At 42.1% G+C, this 22,913-nt stretch overlaps 1 protein-coding gene across 1 annotated transcript in view; it reads left to right on the plus strand.

The window, feature by feature from the left end:
- Window positions 1–1,627: 1,627 nt before the first annotated feature.
- SMC4 (structural maintenance of chromosomes 4) overlaps window positions 1,628–22,913 on the plus strand; it is a 31,797-nt gene continuing 10,511 nt past the window's right edge. Inside the window, exons 1-12 of the mRNA XM_010157325.1 lie at window positions 1,628–1,894; window positions 3,009–3,187; window positions 3,793–3,984; window positions 5,724–5,900; window positions 15,061–15,225; window positions 16,436–16,563; window positions 17,022–17,162; window positions 17,855–18,005; window positions 18,786–18,950; window positions 19,968–20,201; window positions 20,587–20,772; window positions 22,620–22,781. Of these exons, the coding sequence (XP_010155627.1) occupies window positions 1,738–1,894; window positions 3,009–3,187; window positions 3,793–3,984; window positions 5,724–5,900; window positions 15,061–15,225; window positions 16,436–16,563; window positions 17,022–17,162; window positions 17,855–18,005; window positions 18,786–18,950; window positions 19,968–20,201; window positions 20,587–20,772; window positions 22,620–22,781 (2,037 nt within the window). The 5' untranslated portion in view covers window positions 1,628–1,737. The remainder of the gene's footprint in view (window positions 1,895–3,008; window positions 3,188–3,792; window positions 3,985–5,723; window positions 5,901–15,060; window positions 15,226–16,435; window positions 16,564–17,021; window positions 17,163–17,854; window positions 18,006–18,785; window positions 18,951–19,967; window positions 20,202–20,586; window positions 20,773–22,619; window positions 22,782–22,913) is intronic.

The following is a 22,913-nucleotide window of genomic DNA, read 5'->3' on the forward strand; positions in this document are numbered from 1 at the left end:
GACGCGTGTGAGGAAGGGGGTTGGGAACGGGTTCCGTGCATCCCGAGGGGGAAAGCCCAGGGTTTCCCGCTGTGCCCTTAGGGAGCCCTGGGGACCGTGAATCAGGGTCCCGCCTCGGACGGGGCGTTTCGGTGGCACGGGGCGCCTCAGCCCGCTCACAGGGCAGCGAGCCCCCCGGCTCCGTGCTTGAAGTAAGAGGCAGAAATCACGAGAAAGACCGTAACGACTCGGACAGACCGTGACAAGGGTAAAGTTGGGCGCAGATTAACGGATGAGTTCAAAAAAACCCTGAAAGGTTTTCCACTGAGGCGGGTTATCGCCATCAAATGCGATCGACTGTTAACGAGGAAGCCTCTCCGAGCCTTTTTTTTTTAATCGCTATTCCCCTAACAAAAACGGCACTTGGCAGGGGATGATCGAGAGATGCTTTTAACGAACACCTTGGAGCTGAGTCGGGGGAGGGGCCGGGCACGAATTTGTTAAATTTGTTAAGTCTGTGGCAGCTGATTTATCGCGATTTAAAAGCTGAAGTCAAGTAGTTAGGGTTGTTCGTGCTGTTGGAGTATCGGGGGGGGGAAGGGTTCGTAAGGTAAATAGGTCTATATTGCACAATTCTGTTGGAGTGGAGCAGTTTTTGGAAAAAAAAGAAGAAATCTGGTACTTTGAGAGGCTGTAATTGTCTGAGACAGCCATTGCGGAACAGGGGCATACACTCAAATTGTCTTAAAATTAGCTGTTTATCGCATTTCCCCCCCCCTCCCCCATTGTCCCGAATGAAGGGGGCTCATGAGAGTGTGGGTTGGGGGTAGGTCTGCAAACGTCAAATGATTAGCACCAATTGTGAGATGACTTTCTAACCACGTCAGGTTTTTTTTATCTGGTGAGAAGTAAACTTTCTTATGTCTGTTTTTCTGCGAACTAACTTCACCACTTGCCGCAATTTAAACTCTCCGGAGAGAGTTTCGCTCCTGCAGTCCTCGGTCCTTCTCCTCGGTCGCTTTCTGTTTATACTTTTGGGGAGCTGGGCTCGCGTGCCAGCTGATGGGACTTTTGTAACGTTTCGTTCTCGATCGGTTAACTTTAACATCACAACGAGATGAAGGTATTTTGCTTCGCTCTCTCTGTTAAACGTTGGACGCTGGCAGTAGCGGTGGCGTTCTGTTTTTGCCAAATGAGTGTGTTGATTTGAACTGTTTGAGTCAAGCCTTTGCTGTAATTACGCCGGTCTTTCTGTTTGTCTATCTCTATAAAATATATAGTCGGCACGGACCGTTGGAAGTGAAATGCCTGTCAGGTCTGAAACGTGTATGTGAAGAGAGCTTCCAGAAGAGCAGACACATATGGCTTCTCAGTTTGTTATTGCGAATTTGTCTTTAACTCTTTTGCCCCCAGCATCATGGTTGCTTTCTCTGAGCATAGTAACTGCGTTGAACGTGGCTGTGTGAGTTTTCCGTAGGTAGATTCACACAGTTTCTACAGATGAGGGTGGGGTCTGTTGTTTTGGGAGAGGTTGATACCTTAAAATACATCATTATGAGGCTAAGTTTGAGGGTTTATTTCGATTTTTGATTTTTGTCTTCAAAATACCTCCAGTCTTTAGTTTCTACATTAGTCAAACATCTGGGCAAACATATAGGTGTATTCCGTGGGGGATTGTAGTTCTGTGCTTAGATCACGGGGTTTTCTTGTTTATGTTAGCAAAGGAGATAGATCCCTTCAGTAGTTTGATTGCTCGGAATGGAAAGGGAACAGCCAACACGGATCAAGCCAAGCATGAGCACCAAAACCTCTACAGCAGCCCGTCGGAAAGGCAGAGAGCCCTTAGAGGAGGCCACCAGTGACATGGAAGTGGAAAACGAAGGTGACAAACAGCCTGGCAAAGCACCTCCACATGGTAGGTCTGAATGTTGTGGCTCTGATGAGGTGTAAATGTGATGATAGTGCCTGTTTAGCAGCAAGGTTGAGTTGAATTTAACTGTCCCAGAAAGGATTTGCTCTTTTCTCCTCTAGAAAGGCATATTGAAAGCCTTGACTCCTGGTGAGTCTTAAACAGCTTTTAAAATGATACAGAGGGCTTGCAAAGAGTTAAAGTGTTTGGAGCAGTGATCTAGTACAAGTGCAAAAGCAATCTGAAGACCTTCGCTGGATAAAGCCTATTTCATATTCCCGATCTGTGACATTGTACTTAAGATTGTGGTACAACAGCAGGATTTTTCAAATTTATATGCAGCCAGTGGTATGGGATTTCTTGGAATGGAATAAATGTCAAGTTTATTTAGTTAACTCTTAAAATGATTTGACTTTCTTTTTCGTGAAGCAGTGTATTTTCTTGAATTTTTGCTGGAAATGTCTGGAAAAACAGCAGTGTGTGTTTTTTAGGTAGCCAGATATGCAATTATTAAAGCAAGGTGTTTGACAGATGAATCTGTTGAAATTGGTGGCAAAAACTACTGTCTGTTTGAAGAGAAATTTGCTAGTAACTGTTGAAAAGCTGCTTTGCTTAGAACTAGCTGATATCCAGGGGGCCAGTTTGTTTTCATAACAAACTTCCTGTCTTTGCAGAGTAGTTGTGCTGTCATTACAGCTTTCAGAGCATTGTGCAGCGATCCCCAAATCTTGCAGAGTGACTTGTGAGCACGCTTGAAATGTGGCTTTGCACTCATTAATTAGAAAGGCTTTGCCTGTTTCAGATTTGTAGGCTTATTGTGACGGTTGTAGCTATTGTAATTGCAGAGTGCCTATTAAAGTGGGTTAGAATAAGAATTACATAATGAAAGAACAAGCCCACTAGTGAATCGATGGGACATCTTAAGTATCTCTTTTTAAAGATTCAGTTCATAGAAAGGAGAATTTCAATTCCACTTAGCTCATTTTAATAATTACAGGCAAAACTAGAGGTTTGGTTCATGTAGAAATGATGTTTGCTTTTCCAGTTGAACATTTTTAAAGATGCTTAGTCATTGAGAGCTTATAGTCTGTTTTTTCTGCTTATTTTGGATGGTTTTTAGCAGACCCAAGTGAGGTGGTTGATAATCGAAGTTTAGAAGAGATTTTGGGTAGCATCCCTCCTCCCCCACCTCCACCAATGACCAATGAAGCTGGTGCTCCTCGTCTCATGATAAGTCATATTGTAAACCAGAACTTCAAATCCTATGGAGGGGAGCAAACTTTGGGACCTTTTCATAAGGTATCTTTCTTTTATCCTAAGCATTTTTTTTAATGAAGGTAAGACTTCGATGTGTGTTAGTATTCCTTCCTGTATTTTCATGTAAGCTTACCCCAAAATAACTGAAAAATATGTGTTAGAACTATTTATATTTGATATTCTAAATTTTCATTATTGGACAGGAAAGAAAGCAGTTAAGTGCAACTTTCTGGTACCGTACAATTTTAATTTATCAGTAAACCTTAAAAAAGCATGCTTTTCTCTTTATTTCGTTTGCTGGAGAACTTCTAGGGGTGTGTTTGGAGAATGAGAATATTTTTTAGTGCCCACAAGAGAGTTACGTGGCTAATCATGAAACTTGCCTTGCGAACATGCTTGCTAAGAGCAGTATCGCTTTGAGTTAACAAGTTAAATTTTAGAAAGCTGAGCTGAGGTGTGGTTTTTTTTCTTAAATAAGTTGGGTGCTGCTTTACCTTTGGCAGCAAAAACTAAGCTATCAAATAGTCTGCAGTGTCATGCGGTAGAAATAATTGTTTAAAACTGTTCACAAATGAAATGGGTGATGTACACTGGCCAGGATCTATTTCCCTTTGAATATCACTTTTTTTTTTCCTTCTATTATCCAGCGTTTTTCATGTATTATCGGGCCAAATGGCAGTGGAAAATCCAATGTCATTGATGCGATGCTTTTTGTGTTTGGATATCGAGCACAAAAAATCAGATCCAAAAACCTCTCTGTGCTGATCCATAGTTCTGAGAAATATACGGACATCCAGAGCTGTTCTGTGGAAATCCACTTTCAAAAGATCATTGACAAGGTATGTATGCCTCTGTTCAGAACAGCGGAGACCTTTTTTCTTTAAGGATTTGAGAACTTTGTGTTTGGTTATTGTAGTTTGAGCTGGGGAAAACTTCATAGCATGATTAGTTTAACTTTGGGTCGTAAAACATCAGTTCAAAGTTAATTAGCTAAAAAAAAATCCCTGCTAATATTTTTAAGAACTGCACTAATCAATAGAGGAATTTTTTTTTTTCTGCAAGACTGATATCTGGTACATGTCTGTTTTAAAAGTATCAGAAATGTGTAACAATTGTTTTAAGAAAAAGTCATTTAGAATTCTCATCTGTTTTAACTCAAGTAAATCTGACTTATTTCTGAAATTAATAGGATCCCTAAAAATCGATGTTGGGCATGTTATGTATTCTTAAATTTTGAATATGAGCATATATATATAAAGAAATAAAACCTATTTAAGACAAACTTTTCAAACCAATTAGCAACTATTTTAGCTTATCTAAATTTAGAAAAATATCTAATGAATCTGAGATTTTCTAATTTATACTTTATATACTGTAACCATGCCAGTAATTTTAATACAAATTTTTCATCCAAAACTCTGGACCTTGTATCCTACCACTGAATATTTTTTGAACCTGATATTTTGTTTGAATGAAATAAAGTTTTGGCAAATTAAAAATAATTATTTTGCTTGCCAGTTCTTGTATTGATGAAAACTTACGGGTAATTTTGTTGATTTATTGCAGTTATGGTGTAAAGAATTTTATTTCTCTGGCTTTATTTAAATTTAATTTTAGTGGACTTATTCTAGCTGGAATATAGACTGTTGAGTTTATGGTCAGTCAAAATAGTGGGAAATGTGCACTGACGTTTCAAAAATTGTGTTAATAAGTGGCAATATCTAGCCTTTGAAGGAACAGTTTTAACTGTTTTAAAAGACACATTTTTTTCCCTTAGACTCGATGCACCTACACACATAAATTTTGCTTGTAGCTACAATAACCAGATTCAAAAGTTATTTAAATTTAGTACTTTTTTTACTTGACTTAGTACTAACCTCTAGGAGCTGACTTTATGATCTAAAAATCTAGGTACCAATTTGAGAATGCTTTTGGGGGTTAATCTGGCAAAGTGGTAGGCCAGTTTGTCTTTACAAGAAGCATGCAACAATTTTAACTTTTTGAAGTCTAGTACCAGCTTTATCTTGGTCGCTGCTTTGTAGGTAAGTCTAAGGTGTCTTTTGAAGCTGGTGTTGTCATATTTGTCACAGCTTTAATGTTTTGGGGTTTTTTTTATCTTCTACAGTTTCTCTTTAGAACTAGACAGCCTTTTCCTAGCTCTATAGAAGAGGAGTTTAAATGCAAACAGTATTTAAGTCATTCAAGACTTCCTAATCTGAACTTCAGAGGTGGAATAGCACAGCCAATTCAAATTTGAAGCATATCTTTTCCTTGGTAAAGAGAATAAATATTTTGTGTTAGAGGTGGGAAAGGCATAATATGAAGGCCATTCAGTTTAAACTATTTGGGCTATTTTTTGTCCAGTTCTCAAGGGAGTTTTTTGTTTGGGTTTTTTCTTTTCTTTTTTTTGTTGTTTTTTGAAATATGCAGCTTTAAGACAGCTCCCAATTCTACCAGACTCCAGAGTGCAGTTGACTAAAAACCTGAAAATAATAAAACTTCTGTGCCCAATTGTGAGTTGTGAGATAAACCTGTGGTATAGTAATTGTTTTTCTGGCTTTGTTTTTCCTCAAAACAGGAAGGAGAGGATTACGAAGTCGTTCCTGACAGCAATTTTTGTGTATCTAGAACTGCTTATAGAGATAATTCTTCTGTCTACCAAATTGATGGGAAGAAAACGACATTCAAAGATGTTGGTATTCTTCTTCGAAGCCATGGAATTGATCTGGACCATAACAGGTTCTTAATTTTACAGGTTGGTGTATGAGTAAAAACAATTTTAAGTAAAGCTATATTTCCAGTTACAGTTACAAAAAAATACTGTCTAGGTTTTAAGTCTTTTGTTTGAGGCCTTAAAGTACTCTAGCAGCACATCATGGTTTGCATGCTGTAATAAAGATGCGAATCATTATTTGCTGCTGTAGAAATTTAAGGAAGAGAAACAGTTGAAGATACTAATATCCATTTTTCTATTAAGAAATTTGTGTTCCTGACATGTGGATGAATAGAAGAGTTGTCATACTTGTTCCGCCCTAGCAGCACGTAAATATTGGTGTAGTAAAATAAACCTTAAACCCCAATATTATTGTGCTGCTTAAGCGTGGCAGAGATTCAGCAACTTGTTTATCCTTTAGATAAAAGTGCATCAGTATTAACTTAAATCTTAATGATTCTACTGTTATCTACAGCTCTCATATATAGATGTGGTTTTACTGGAGAAGTGTGTATACACAAGTTAACTGTGCATAAAAATTGAGTGCAAGAAAAAACACATGAAGTGTATTTTTGTTTACACTTGTTTAACAACTGTAGAGGACTCAGACTGGGAGCTTTCTAGCCAAATCAAGCTATGTTTTTAAAAGCTAGGGTTTACAACTCATACTGTAAAAAATAATCATAGAATTTGTCAATACAGTATCATTTATATTCATGTTTGAATTAAAATTCTAAGGTTTGCTGGCATCTGTTTGCTGTTTTAAAAGACAGGCTGAAGAGAACCACGCTCTTTTTTTTTTTCCCCTAGTTTTGAAATAATAACGGGGAATTTTTGCTATGAGTCAAACAATTACTTAAAATGTAAATTGAGTTAAAGTACTTGATGGAAATATTTAAATATTAATTCAATAGAGTAACTATATCTGCAATTACCTGTAATTATTTCACTACTATTACTAACAGCTCCCAAATCTCCTCTGAAGGATCATGGCCTAGAAAATTAGTGAACAGTGGGAGCCTCCCAAGGTCTGAAATTTTTCAATAGAGTTTATTTTAGGCCTGTTTTTGTCAAAGGAGCTTCCAGTTCCCCTCTAAAAAAAAATTCTAGATAGGTCGCTCTGCTTGCTTCACTTCCTCAAGCCTTTTCATGCAGTCCTTTTTTACAGCTACACCCACAAAAAGAGGATATATCTGTTTTGAAGTCTCATGCCAATTAATTATTCCCTCCCACACCTTAATCCTGTATTTTCTCTACCAAGATGGAGTGAGAAGTACCTTCAGCAAAACAACAGTAGTAAATACACTTTTTTCTATGCAGTTGTTAAGTATCATTGCAGCAAAATCTCTAAAAGGGAGAGCTTGCAGAGTCAGAGATTAAGGAAGGTAGAAATGACCGTGCAGAGATCGCTAAAGCTTAGTGTTGGCGAGCATGCCCTTCTACCACTGGGAGGAGGGGAAGGGAACGTTTGGGAGAGAGCATTGCGAAGGTGCTTATTTTATTCCCCCCTCCCCACGTGATTTGTTTTCTTCTCCTATTAACTGTTTCCCAAGAAGTTATTAATGAGGAGTACGTACTTTTTCTAAAAGCCTAAGTTTCACATTTTCCACCTGTACAATGGGATGTAAGGAGGAGGTATAACCAACACCTGAGGCAGAAAGCCATGGTTCCCACTGCTGTTTGTCTTTCATCCCACTAGACTTTTTGTGGGTAATGTATTATGAACGGCAGAGGGAACTGTACTGAGATTTTCTGTTTCTTAAGTCTTTCTGACCTGAGGCAAGGTCCTTTCTCTTTGCACGTAAGGTTGTGCACCTTTTTAAAGTGAAATCTACTGATTTAGCGATTCAGAGGTGAGTACTTCTTAGTTGGGAAACGTAGCAAGTTTTACAGAGCTTGAAAACCCAAATGCTAAAAATTACCGTTAGAAGTAAGTAAGGCTGTGTCAGAAGGGTAAGGCTGTGAACTGCTGTCACAAGGGTTGCCCCTTTTCCTCATCTGTTCAATTATTTAAAATTGGAGGTATAAATAACAAGCTATTTTCTTGTTAAAGCTAAGCTAGTCAAGGCTAATAACAATCAAGTTTACCTTCATATCAAGTCAGAGAAATGTCTCATTTAAAATAAGTTACAGATCTCTGTTTTTTGACTGTGATAATAGGGGGTAGTTAAAATATTTCACTTGTAATATGGCTTCTGGGCACAAATGCTAACAGCAGATTATCAAATGCTGGTTCTGATGTGTGATACAATGTTTGCTAGTTAGTACTAAAGAAGTTGTTGTAAGAGAACATGTCCTACATGTAGCAACAAAACCTTCAGATACTTGATTATATCTTGCTAGCATATTTAACATTACTCAGTGGAAAACATTTGGTTTTTAAGACTGCCTTTTTTTTTTTTCCTCCCCACTTCACCCCCTGTTTTGCAGTCTTTTTTTGACACAGGAGATTTTGGTGCCTTTTAGGATAAAATTTGACAGCTTAGGCCAGACTGAATTTTGTAAAAGTTGGGTAGGGCATGATCCAGGTACTTCTCCTGACGCCATACTGAAAATATTAAAATCAAGCTGCTCATGACTTCTGTGAGTAACATTACAAAAAACACCCGTGGAAAAAAACAGAGTATGTAAGACTAATTGAGCAGTTCTAGGAGTATTACAAATTCTGTGCCTGAATTAGCAAATTAGGGGAAAAAAAACCCTTGTTTAAAAATGGTTGTGGTTACAGTCGGCTACTGCCAACATTTAACAGGAGGAGTTTGTCACTGTTGCGATCCTTAAGTTCTAACGCTACACATCTCGTGTGTTTGATAAATTGCTATATGCTTCTAGTACTCTAGAAAACTGTTGAGGGTGCTTGCAATGAGCTTGCCACTGCCTGAAACTGCAACAGGAAAAAATGCATCTTGTCACTTGAGAAGCAAAAGGAAGCTAAGCACGGTGGGAAAATCTAGCATCTTGCTGCTATTTTTCTGTCTTCCACACCTAAAGCCCCAGCTTCAGTAACATAAATCTCTAAAGAGCAGCAAATGAAATTACTTAGCTTTTCTCCCAAGACTTTCTTGGCCACCAGTGTATACATACAGAATATTTGTGTGAGTTCTCCGCTCTGGGTGGGCTGGGCAAAACTAGGAAGGTACGTATGTTCGCTTTGCTCAATAGCAACTCCTCTGCACAGGTTAATCTTGAGACCAGAAAAAAATCTCAGCCTCGCTAGGCTGGCTGGCTTGCCTCTGAGGAGTTCTTAAATAAATGGGGAGCACTTGAAGGGATGTCGGTTGTGGACATCGCAAGGTGGGCATGTCTGGGGAGGAACGCAAACTGCTGGCGGACACCAACCGCTAATGCCTGCTGCAATTGACTTTTGCAGCATTTCAAGGTAAGAGGAGTAGAGTCCATCCAAACTCCTTTCTGCAGGAAAGTGGAATTCCGTAGGTAACTCCAGTTTGGTGACTTTGCAAATGATTATTGTAGAAATGGTAATAAATGGCACAAGACTATAAATTTATACTAAAAGACAGCACCATGGGAGCCGACTGAGGTGAGTTGACTTACGTTGGAACCTACTTACTTTCAATCAGATTGAAACCATTCTAAGTAAATTGTGTAGTAATTACAGTAGTATTTCACTTAAATGTATAGACTTTAATTAGGTATTCTTAGAATAATATTGAGCAAGTATAAACTACGGTGATTTTGTGTATGTGTGTTTTTAACTGATCGGCCTTTCATAATGTACCAAGTCTTATCCTATGGCAAGATTATGTTGCCAGAAAGGAAGTTCAGTCAAGCTCTTCACCTGCTGCTTTGTGGAAATAATGCAGGAGTCGCTCTTTCAGTGTATTGGAGAGGAAATGAGGGAGAGCAGATTTTCGTCTCGCTTTGAGATAAGCCAGAAGTTCCCAATTGTTGAGGTCTGCTTTCCTAATGAGGCACACCGTTTGAGCTAAAGCACCGAGTGGAGCGCAAGCTGAAAAACTCTGCTGGGATTATAAATGGGGATCTCTGCTGCCAACATTGGTAGAGGGGAGAGGTTTGTTCCAGAAAGGTCAAGGACAGCTGAGCTGAAGTGGTAGGAAGAATTAAAAAAAGTGTGATAGTATCATTAAGTAAAACCAGATTCTTTGTCTACAACGTTTATGTAAAAACAGAAGCCTCCTGGTTCATGGACTATGGAATCAATTCCGATGACTGTTTAATGCTGAACTGCATCCGGAGCAGCACGAGATATGGTGGTGTCTGTGCGGTTTCAAAAGGAATTCTATCCCGTTACTGGAAAACTTAGGCTGGCAATTCGTATGATTTTTATTTTGCAGATTGCAACACAACGTGGTAACCAATGTTTACTAAGTTTTCTCTGGAAAAACAGAGAAATATGGAAAGGGAAGAAAAGCTCTTTCCTAGGGTCAGTGTGTAGCCGAGTATCAATCAAAAAGGTGATTGGTGTGTTCCAGTTAAACTGAAGTCAAACCCTGCAGGTTGAGTTTGACAATGACTGACTTAGATTCCGAAGTGACTCCAGATTGGCACTCGGTTTGTGTTCTTGTCTTAAATACAAGAATGGCCTTAAAGCTTCTAAAATGAGACAGTTGTGCAAACAGATGGACAAAGGCTACTTCTAAATTATTTCCAGAATGCAGAACAGTCGTTTTGTGCAAACAACTGACTGTGGTGTAACGGCTAATTGTAAGTTTTTCTTTGGACAGCAGTGGCCTTGTAGATTTGTGTGTGTGCATTTATTACTTACTTGCTTTTCTTGATTTCCTACATAGCTTATAACTCTTCTCTTGAAAGGCAGAGCATGAAGTTGAGTATTTGATACTTTTCCCCTCCTGTATAATTGCCATCTGGTAAAATTGAAGGGTAGAAATGAAATGTGACTGCAGGTGTGGAATTGGGAAGAAAAAAAACCCGTGTTCCAATGTATGTTCTAACGTGCCCATGCTTCACTGTGCTTCAGAAGTGGTGTGGGTGGGTTTCAACACTGAAAAGCTAGTCCAGTTGGCTGGGCTGTAGAGGGTCATGCTGAGCTATCCCGAGGTTGTCAGCACTTCAGTTGAAGGTTTAGATCAAGACTCCAGAAATGAGGTGACAATGCAAAATCCTGGAATATTTTTTGTTACTTTTCCCAAATTTTCAGGGATGAGAGGTGGTGGCAGTAATTGGTCAGCAAACATCTAGCTCTCTAGGTTCTCCAGAAACAACTAATTGTAACGCAGGCGAGTTTTTTGCCATCAAAGAAGTACTGGCTTTTTCCTCACGAGGAGCTTGAAGGTTGCTGTCAGTACGCTTTCAATTTTCAAAGGCTTTTTGCAAGCCCAGTCTCATTTCATACTGGAATTTTAGTACGGAATGTGAAGGCTGTGTTTGGAAACTCCGTAACTCCAGTTCTAGCACTATCACAGGCTGAACGGCTACTGTGCGCAGCACAAATTACCGACTCCAGTTTATCACCACTGGAGGCGGGGTAATGTCAGCACTGGGATTAGCACATGGTACCATTCAGAGTCCTTAGCTTGGGAGTGAGTGCTTCCGTCCACAGCCCCTGGTCCCCATGTAAAGGAAGGGTGTTGGGGCACGATGCTGCTGTCTGCCAGGAGCAACAAACGGGAGTTATTTGCAGAAGGGAAAAGTAGCATCTCGTTTCAAGACTGATGGCAAGAGCTGCAGAAAGGCAGCTTAATGAGTAGGGCAAAACTTCATCAAGCAGTTTGATAACCTTGTGTAAAATTCAAATCTTTATATGCCAGAAAACACTGGATAAACTCAGGTTAAAAGCTTAGTGTTCTGAGAGGTTTTAGAAATGAATGCCTAGTTTTACAGAAAATAGTAGTAGTTCTAAGAAATGAGGTAATAGTTTAGCATTTTGTTGTCCCACCTTTTGAGGGCCACGTGGGAGGTGAAATTCTTGCCCTTCACAAATTTGCTCTAGAAGTTAGAGCAGCGGAGTGCAGCTGCCTGTTGTCAGAGCGGTGCTAGCACTGATTTCAGTCTAACCTGGGTACGGATGGGTGTGCATGCAACAGACTGAAATTTGATGAATTCTGTCTTTAATGTCTTAATCAAATGTACAGTGTTCCTAAAACACTCCTAGGATGCAAGTGTAGCTGCTGCTGATGTGCACAGAACTAAAAATAACCTTGTTATCCTCGTAATGTTAAAATAGTGAGAGATCCCGCTGATGATGTCATCACTTCTGTCAGCTCATCAGGCATCTTGATGGGTGCCCACCCACGGCATCTTCTGGGCTTGGATGCAGCCGGGACCACAGGTCCAGGCACTGCTGGCTAGTGTATTGTTCTGCTTCTCCCCCCTGTGCTTGTGCCAACCCTCTTGGACTTTTCAGCCAAGTCATTGAATGCAAATGGTTCATTTTATTCTGAGCAATTCTTACGCTGGTTGTGGAAGGTTTTTACAGTTAAATGTAAAATTTACAGTTGTAAATGTAGGCAGTATCTTAAGCATTGTGGTGCTGAAATGCTTTGCCTGGAGTGGAGCTATGTAAGGGAAGGTGGAATCTCCAGCTTCCAAGCTCCTTGAAGTTATCCCTCATATTTTTCCCTAGAGGAAGTGGCTTTCCATCTCCTTCTAGAAGAGAATGGCTCTCGCCCTTGTCTCTAACTTCGTAGCCTGCTGTCGAGGCAGGTTTCTCATGAGTTGCCGCAGCTGTCGGTTAACTATTGCTTAGAAATGTCTCCACAGTTGTGTTTTCTGTTAGAAAGCACCGATACCTGTTTCTGGGTGACTAAGCTGAGGTGTCCCGTGGAACTGTTCTCTAGATGTACGCTCATTGTACAGTGTTTGAGTTGACTACAAGCGATGTCCCAGCCTCCCAGGGATCGTTTTGGTCTGATGCAGGCTTCACACAGTGCAGAAACCAAAATTGGGTTCGTAATTCCATTCAGAGTTCTTGGGCGGAGCGTGGAGCCTTCCCAAATGCCAGTGGCTATCTGATGCTTGTTCACGCAGTAACTACATAACCTGTGGGTGTTTCGGTCTTTGTTAGCTGTCCGCCAGTCTCACCGAGCTCTTGGTGTTGACACCCATTTTGATGGTCTTCTCACCTAAATACACCAGTTACTTGCTGTGTTCACCTTTGGCTTTTGCGCACTGCTCCCTCTCCTTTCACGGGTTCATGCCTGTCAGCTCAAGGCAGATAACTCGGGCAAATAATTACAGAGGTTTCCTGCCGGTCTGCGCTGAGGCTTTTTGAATTGAGGTGCGAGGGCTGTGTTAAGCGTGCCCAAGCCTGGTTTCAACACACGTCTGCCTGCTGCTGCCTTAGTTTCACTTTCAGAAATGCTGTCTGTGTCTTGAAAGATCTTTTACTGGATAAATGAGCGAGGTTGTAATTTTTTTTAATGTAATTCAAATAATGGATCGAGTAATAGGAACAGGTAAAAAGGTTGGAAACTGTTGTCGGCTCCCAAGCTTTAACAGAATGCGGAGCTGTGGTTCTCCCGTTAACCACTGTCATCACTACTTGCAAGAACAGCAGGTGTGACTTGCTCAGTCTCCTCTATCAATTAAAATAGCTGGAAATGGCTTCATTCCTTATTATGTTAATTAACCGGGTCAGCTAAGCACTATCTTTTCGAAGAGAGGACCTTGGTAAATATTGTAAATATTAAATAGTACTTAATACTCTTTATTATTCAGTTATATATTCTAAACATTTTAATTTTTACCTGTGGTAAGAATCCAAGATTTTACGTAGGCAGACCAGCTACATCTCTTTACGTAAGATGAAGAATGTGTAGCTCTGAAATTGCTTGCCAGCGGTGAAGTAGAGGAGTTGGCTATAAGATTAGCAGTAGCCGGCCTGCCAAGGTCAGTTTGCGTGCGTCGTCTTCTCAACTGTACTCAGTTCACTTCAGCTTTCCAAAATGTGACAATATATGGCCAGAACTGAAGTCCCCAGTAATTCCTGGTTGTGTGGCCATGTGCTTATTTACCCTGCAGACAACCAACCCCCTGATTTCTTAATTTATAAGATTGTAGAACTAGATACATTTGGGCTTTGTTAGTTATTTGCTGTTCCATTAAATATATTGTAAGTATATACCATTACATTAATGAGCTATGGAGAACCATCACAACTGTGTCATCATCTTTCTTAGATGGCTGTGACCTAAAGATGGTTAATTATACTTACCCAATGGTTAAAAACAAGACTTGCATTCCTTGATTGTCCCTAATCCCTGTGCTCGTGCTAAATCCAGGGTAGTTTTGTACATGAGGGGGATATGCAGTGTAGAAAATGCTTAGACGTGATGCTCAGCACCTGAATGAAGTATCTGCTCTGTGATTGTTTTTTCTTGGGCATAAAGAGAGGAAATGCTTTACTGCAAGGGAAACAAAATAGAGACTTATGCCAGTTCTACAGAACTTGAGGACGTTAGAGTTTCCTACCCACAAGCAGCGTCTCGCTGACAGGTGGGTTTTTGTACAGAAATCCCTTTCATGGCAGGGGAGCAAATGTGTGACAGGAATTGCATAGAGTGGAATTGCAGTTATTAGAGAAATAATGGTTTGGTATTTTGAGAAATAAATAAGAAGAGATGGGTTGTTTTGGATTGGACTTTTAACTTGTCAAACCTTCTGATGGTCTTTAGGAACAGTAATAGTCTTTACTCAGTGTTATTATTCAGCTTAGGAATTTAACGTTAATGCTGTACATAAAGAGAAATGAAATGAAGGAAGCCTAATACTTTAAGAGTGTTTTTCTTTTCCCAACAAGGAAGTCTCAGTTCATCCATCGGACGTGATTGTGTGGACCTTCTGTTTGTAAAGAGAACCCTTCAGGGACTTCAGTACAGATTAGGCTACCTTGCGACTGCTGGGTGCTATGTGACCTAGAGAGCATGCTTTATTCTCCTTTTTTAGGCTGGGGAAATTCGTTTTGAGTCTTTAGAGAAATACGCAGTGCTTAGACCTAAAGACTGGCTTCAGAAGAGACACTGGTCCTGGTGCCCATCACCGCCAGGCACTCCCGGGAGGAAATTTCTGTTCCTGTTGGTCTTTGTTTTCCTAAATGCACTGCTACTCTGGGTAGCCAGTTTTGATTATTTTGTTCTTTTTTTATATGCTAGAATATGGTCGCACACCTGCTTTCCAAAAATAGTTGTTTTTCCAGAATACAAACTCTTAGAAAACAAAACCACAAACACATTAAGAAAACATCAAACTTTTCTTTTCCAAGGGGGAAGTTGAACAAATCGCGATGATGAAGCCGAAAGGCCAGACTGAACACGACGAAGGCATGCTTGAGTATTTAGAGGATTTAATAGGATCTGCACGACTGAAAGATCCTATCCAAACTCTGTGCCGCAGAGTAGACATTTTAAATGAACAGAGAGGAGAAAAGGTCATTAAGAAAACATCAAACTTTTCTTTTCCAAGGGGGAAGTTGAACAAATCGCGATGATGAAGCCGAAAGGCCAGACTGAACACGACGAAGGCATGCTTGAGTATTTAGAGGATTTAATAGGATCTGCACGACTGAAAGATCCTATCCAAACTCTGTGCCGCAGAGTAGACATTTTAAATGAACAGAGAGGAGAAAAGGTGAGTCTCGGAGTTTGGGCTGAATGGTAGACGCAAGATCTCAGCTTTCAGCGTCTCGTATTGGATGAACAGTTCACACGAAGACTTGGTTAAAATCTGGCACTTCTCTACAGGTGTACAAGTAGAGAGAAATTTTGAGTTATCCTGTTGCTCAACCTCAGTTGCCCTTCTTTAAATACTTGGAATGCGCTTGGCTTTCCAGGGCTTTGGGCTTTGGGTTTCTCACAGGATTTTACCTGCTGGACACTGATCATATTTGCCTGCTCTAAATGCTTCTCTGACTGAACAGAAAGATTGTCATTAGCTGAATATATCCACACAGGGCTTTTTGTCTACCTGACTCCTGTTGCTAAATAGCACATGGAGAAGTAGCAGGGAAAGCTGTCATACGCTAGGAAAGGGAGAGAGGAGAGGAAGGCAAGACCATTGGTGGGGTGATGCACACGCAGCGGTGTGAGGAGGCTTAAAAACACAGAAATGTGTGACCTGAGCTGTGCAGACCTATTGCAGAACTTGCTTTCATAACCTTTTATTTGTGCATTGAGTTCTAAAAGGACTAAATAATACCAAAGTTCTTTTTACTTGATGTGTCCTTGGTAAATCCTAGTATGCTGTAGACTTTTTAAAGGCTGGGAGGGAAAGCAAGAGGTGTGTAGTTGCAGGAATTAAGCGGCGCTAGTCAAAAGGTTGAAATACGGTAAATAGCACAGACTGCCTCTATGTGACTCCTTTATTTCTCACCTACATCTTCCTTGATTTGCCTGAGCTGTTCCTGACAGCTGTAGCATCCCTTTTTAGTTTTAAATCACTGTTTGAATTGCCCTAAAAGGACAGTCCCTGCTGTGGGAACGGTGATGTGTTATTTCAGAAAGCTAAATTGCCTTGCGGTGTCAATTGAACGCCATCTCTCCGGGGGGTGCGTGTGCTCTGGAGGGGCCGGGGAGGTTCTCTCCTCGTGGTTTGTTCTGTAGTACTGGCAGTAAAGTCAGCTCTGGCTCTGTTTTGTCTAGTTAAACAGAGTTAAGATGGTGGAGAAAGAAAAGGATGCCTTGGAAGTGGAGAAGAATAAAGCCATTGAATTTCTGTGTTTGGAAAACAAAATCTGTAAAGAAAAGAATCGTATCTGTCAGTACTATATGTGAGTAATTCCTTCAGGTTTGGATTTGGCTTTGATGTGGTAGCGGTGATGTTCCACTCCACTTATGTATCTCTAATCAGAAATACTTTGCGTTTCCTAACAGTCCGGCAACATCTGTTGAGCAGCATGTGGCTGGTGACTTACAAAACCCTACCAACAAAAAAAACCCCACCACTCAAAACCTTGTTTGCCAGCTTTTTACAAAGTAAAATAGTCAGGGAAATTACTCTCTCAGAGCTTTATGCCACTTAAAGACTATTTACCTCTGAAGTGTCTGAATTGCTAGATTTCCTTGCTGTTTTCTAGTACACGGTCACAGTTAATAACGAATATTTGGGTTTGCTCTTTACATAATCACCTTGTTACACTTCATATTGGAAATATATTCATTATGAATGTTAGCTTTATGGAAAAAAGTGGAGTTGGGGGTTTTGTTGTTGATTCTTTTTTTTTCCCAGCTATGACATGAAGAAACAAATAAATGATATAGAAATGCAGAAGGAGAAAATTAACGAGCAAAGAAATGAAGTTAACGAGAAGAGTACTACACTTGCAGAGAAAATGAAAACCAAGAGTAAAGCTTTGGAAAAACTCGAGAAGTAAGTACTGGAGGCACAGGTTTGGAAGCGAAGGGTGCTGTGTTCTATCTGCTCTCCAGGCGTGGTGTTCCTGTTCGCAAGACTTCCAGGAAACGCTGCGGGAGTTGTGTTGGGGAACACCCCAGAAAGCAGAAGGGTACAGTAGCTGCGTGGCAGGATGACCAAAGGGAGCACGGCTGGGTGCTTTTACCAAAACCGTACATTACCTGGTGCTCAGGGTCGCGTACGGTCTACCTAATCACTCCCTGGCGTGGATTAAATGATAGCTTGCATAATGCTTCAGTACATGGATGTTGGGTATTGTTCTCTGGCTTCCTGAAGAACCTCTTACGCTAAGTTATGTTTCCCTGAAGTTGCTTTGTCTGGGTGTTCAATCTCCAGTCCAGCTGCAGTATTAACCTCCTCATCCTCTGACATCATAGCAAAGTACTGGAGAGAGATGAGAATGGTAAATTCTATCAGAGAGAAAACCAGTGTTTCTGAACATGGGTTTGATATTGTTAGTTTATCTTTTTCCGATGGTAGTTCACCTCCCTGGGGAAAATACTCAATAATAGTATTGGATGTTGGTTTTTCACAGAAACTGGGTAGTATTGGTTTAAATTCTGCATGCTTGGTTACTAGGCCAAGTTCTAGTGACATTGCTTTCATAGGGTATGGAATAAACGAGTCTGTCTTTTTTTCCTCTTCAGAAAAATGGATAAAATTACAACATTCATAGAGGAAAAGAAAGAAAAATTTACTCAGTTGGATTTGCAGGATGTGAAACTGAGGGAAAACCTGAAACATGCCAAAAGCCAGGCTAAAAAACTGGAGAAGCAACTTCAAAAGGACAAAGAAAAGGTAACTCTCTGCAACTTGACAGACTTAAAGAAGTGTGTAGTTGGTTGCTTGAAGTAAGAAACTCCTTGTGCAGCTGGGATGAAATAGCAAAGGGCACCAGTTGTACTTGGTGCAACAAAGAAGGTGGAAACGTGTTTAAATGTGTTTTTATTCACATATTTTGTCATTACTCTCCCTTAAACCAGTGCTCGTGGCACACCTTACCATGGTAGACTGGCTGGCAGTGCCAGGCTGTGTTCTGCCTACAGGCAAAGTCCTGTTGCTTCTCACCTCTGATGCCTCGTGGCTTGAAGAGCATCTTTTTTTGTTGCAGTTACAGGAATACTGCCTGTCCTTGCAGTGCTACCTTTTCAAAATGGATTTTTTTTCTGTTTCCCTATTTAGTTAATTTAATCAGTATATTTTATCCAGCTGGTTGTTGCCAGCTGTTCCAGATCTTCAATCGCTCTCTGGATCGTGTGGCCTTCTGGAAGCAGGTTTTTAAAGAGTTAAGCCTTATTATGATCCAAAGCCTTGAGTTCTTATGCGTGAAGCTGTGTTCTTGTGCTGCTGTGGCTTCCTTCTTGCTGGATGGGCTCTGGACCTGCAAAAGCCTTGCAGATAAAATCCTGGCCTCCTGCTAGAGCCGCAGTCTAGCTTATCCTTCAGACACTACAAAGCTTTGTTAGGGCTGATGCTTCCTGTGACTTCCATGTAGCACTTGAAAGGCAGGATTTAAAGATGAGGCAAAACGTCTTTGGTGCACTGGGGGAGGAAGTTAAGTGTCTTTTCCTTGCGTAGGTAGAAGAACTGAAGAAAGTGCCTACCAGCAGTGAGAAAACGATTGCCGAAGCAACATCTAAGAAATCGCTGCTTGAGAAGACAAAAGAGGAAGAAGAAAAAAAACTCAAGCAGGTTATGGATAGCCTTAAGGAAGAAACACAAGAGCTTCTGGAAGAAAAAGAGGTTTGAACTGTTGTGACTTGGTAGACTTGCTGTGTTAACAGGTGGTGTACAGTGCTGTTTGATGTGACAAGTGCACTGCCTCATCTGTTAGTTCAAGGGAGATTAATTCAGAATTCATAAGCAGAGCTAAATCATTCTCATTAAGTTGTTTGCTTTTTATAGTGATCACGTGTCATCCAGTATATCATTCATACATGTATGCTTAATAGTTCCACACTTCTGGTATTTGAACACATGTTAATTTGCTCCCATCGGAATGTTTAAGCCGATATGTTGCTTAAATAAATAAGCAGATTTTGAAAGGGTGTGCTCCAAGACTTACACAGCTGTAACCTTGTCTTTGAACTAACAGACACCGACTAGAACACTTGGCTGTTGTCACTGATATTAGCTGGCCAGGCACCCAGAGGCTGGAAATTTATCCTGTCGATTTGGGGAATTTATTTTCTGTGCTGGAAAACAGGTTTTCTCCATTTGATCTGTAACATCGAGTTCCTCCCAACTTTAGGTTGAGAAAATGATACAAAGATATTCATAGATCACAGAATCACAGAATGGTTTGGGTTGGGAGGGCCCTTAAAGCCCATCCAGTTCCAACCCCCCTGCCATGGGCAGGGACACCTTCCACCAGCCCAGGTTGCTCCAAGCCTCATCCAGCCTGGCCTTGGACACTCCCAGGGATGGGGCATCCACAGCTTCTCTGGGCAACCTGTCCCAGTGCTCCCCACCCTCTGCGGGAAGAACTTCTTCCTGATAGCTAATATAAACCTCCCTGCTTTCAGTTTAAACCTGTTACCCCAGGTCCTGTCACTGCAGATAATCCCCTGATGGTCTTTATTATTATAAAAAAGCCTTATTTCATTTCTATGCAGAATCTGTTAATAAATTAAGGTATGCTTGTCCTTCTAGGGATCGTAACTAGTAAGAACGTGTTTGTTTCATCTTGCTCACTGTGTGACTGAGGTACTGAATCCCACACTTGTCTCTTTCCGTTTGGAACTGTGTCTGTTTTTGCAGAGCAAAGAGAAGGAGCTTATGGAGTTCAGTAAGGTGGTGAATGAAGCCCGTTCCAAGATGGATGTAACCCAGTCAGAGCTCGATATCTATCTCAGCCGTCACAACACTGCTGTGTCGCAGTTAAATCGGGCAAAGGAGGACCTGACGCATACTTCGGACATCCTGAAGGAAAGGAAGGCTGTTATCAAAGACCTAGATATCAAATTACCCCAAACTGAACAAGAGCTAAAGGAGGTGAGACTTGCCTTTCGTTTCTTTGAGTTAAAACACCATGTTGCAGCGCCCCCCCCAAAGTTCTGCTCTTTGTTTTAGCGATAATCACGGTGAAAATAAATGAAAAACTGCCTCCACTAAAGTAACATTTAAAACCTGTATTCTAACACCCAGTTACCCCATGAAGTATCAGATTCCAAACTGAGGTGGGGTTAAACGGGCGTTAACACTAAGCGCTGAAAATTAAACCCCGTACATACCTGGAAGGGAATGGGTTGGAGTGGGAAGGGACCTTAAAGCCCATCTGCTTCCAAGCTGGTTTCATTGCCGACAGTCATGAACCTACGACTCCCCGACTGCAGTAGTTTTCGTGAGGCTGAGATAATGTCTGTCTTCTAATCGTTAGAAAGAGAAGGAGCTGGAGAGGCTGGAAAGAGAAGAATCCGACGTTAAGGACGTTGTTCGAAATCTGCGTCAAAAAGTTGAAGAAGCCAAGAGTTCTTTAGCACAAAGTCGCAACCGGGGAAAAGTGCTTGAGGCTCTGCTTCAGCAGAAGAGATGTGGAAATATTCATGGAATATATGGAAGACTGGTAAATATTCAAAGCCTAGTATGCTTTTTGCCTTAAAGGAACAGCGTGGTGGTCCTGTAGTTGGGTGAAAGGTAGAATTCCTCACTTTCCTCGCACTCTTAATTTGGACAGCAGAGTGGCAAATCCTGTGGACTCGCTAGATATGAAAAAGCTCACGGAGGTCCCTCTGCTCGGCACAGAGGGAAGACAGTGGCTGTCAGAAAGCTTTCTCTCTTGGGCAGGCTAACGTTCAAGCTGGACTGGCCAGCTGCAGGCCCGCAGGAGTGTGCTGCAGCCAAGAACACTGCCCGTGCTCCGGGCCGTCCTGTGCCGGGCTGCGCCTGGCAGCCGTCAGGATTCCCATTCCTTTGAACGTTAAGAACGTACCGGAGAGGGGCCGTGGAGTGGTGCGTTGTGCCTTGCGGCGCCACGGAAAGCGGAACCGATCGGTAACCGCACGCTTGGCAGAACTGCCAGGGAACTTAGAGAATCGTACGAGTTGTGTGTAGCTCTGTGTGAAACGAGAATTTTTGTGTTTCTTTCAAAATTTGTAAAACGTGGTCATCCCTGCTGCTTCTTTCCTCTTGTTTTACTTGCAAACATGTCATAGAATCACAGAATGGATTGGGTTGGAAGGGACCTTAAAGCCCATCTAGTTCCAACCCCCCTGCCATGGGCAGGGACACCTTCCACCAGCCCAGGGTGCTCCAAGCCTCATCCAGCCTGGCCTTGGACACTCCCAGGGATGGGGCATCCACAGCTTCTCTGGGCAACCTGTCCCACTGCTTCACCACCCTCTGCGGGAAGAACTTCTTCCTGTTATCCAATCTAAACCTCCCCACTTTCAATTTAACCCTGTTACCCCTTGTCCTGTCACTACAGCCCCTTGTAAAAAGTCCCCCCCAGCTTCCTTGTAGCCCCTTCAGGCACTGGAAGGCTGCAATAAGGTCTCCCTGGAACCTTCCCTTCTCAGAGGAGAAAGATCAGAATGGGCAGTGTCCTGGTTCGAGGAGACCCAGGGAAGCTCTGTGGCAGCGAAATGCCAGGCGTGCTGGGGGTCTTTCCCAAGCAGCGCTGATTTGAAGCCCTGCAGATCAGCAGCGGATGTAGAGCTCTTTGTTCCTTCTTTTCCTAGCACCGGACAACACACGAGTATCGCTGTAAACGTAAAAATGCCGTATTTGTACGCTGCGGTTTCCCCTTTCTCTCCCCACCTACTGCTCCAAGGAGAAGTGGCTTTAGGAACACGGGTTGGTTTGGTGTCTGTCCATGTAAAAGCAGGTGTGCAGCAGCAGGGCGCTGTGCTACGGCTGGCGTGTGCTTTGTCTGGCGCTCTGCTCTCTCTTGCCACAGAGAGGAGCGTGAGGTCGATCTGGTCTTGGCTAACTCATGGCAGGCTGTGTGTGCTGGGCCTGCGGATACACGGAGTTTTCCGGCGAGGAATGCCCCGTACCCGTATCGAGTAGGTGACTTGCGAGGGCCTGCCCGGCTGACGGACGGCAGGACCGTGCACGCAGCTCAACAAGCGACGCTGTTAGGCCAAACTGCCTCCCTCAGCCGCTGGCCTGCAACCGGTAACTTGGCCTGCAGACCAGCAACCGGCGCTACCCCCGGCTCTCCCAGAGGCACGGCTGCTGAAGCTCTGCCTTCACCAGTGTCTCCTGTGGAAACAAGCACGCTGGAAACACGAACAGCAGTGTGCGGGGGTGTGCTGGTATTTTACACCTTCTAATCAAGGTTTAAGTTCTTTGACAGAAAATGGTTTCATGACTTGTTTTCCTCATTTCACTTTGTGTAAAAACTGTCATTTAAAGACCACACAAGCTAATCGGTGTCCTCCTGCCTTCCCCCTGCCCCCCATCCATTAGGGAGACTTGGGAAGCATCAGCGAGAAGTACGACATTGCTATTTCGTCCTCCTGCGCTGCCTTGGACCACATCGTGGTGGACACAATGGACACTGCACAGACGTGTGTGAATTTCCTGAAGGCCACTGGCATCGGGTCTGCCACGTTCCTGGCCCTGGACAAAGTAAGTACCAGCACTCCAGCAAACACCACCCGCGGCACTAACCCTCTGCGTGTATCCTGTATTAATGTGTGGGTGCGTAAAGGTTGTTAGGGTGCATATGTATTAACAAAGGTACGGATACATGGGAAAGAG

Source organism: Eurypyga helias, unplaced genomic scaffold (genome assembly GCF_000690775.1).
Source record: "Eurypyga helias isolate BGI_N326 unplaced genomic scaffold, ASM69077v1 scaffold13820, whole genome shotgun sequence".
NCBI lineage: Eukaryota > Metazoa > Chordata > Aves > Eurypygiformes > Eurypygidae > Eurypyga > Eurypyga helias.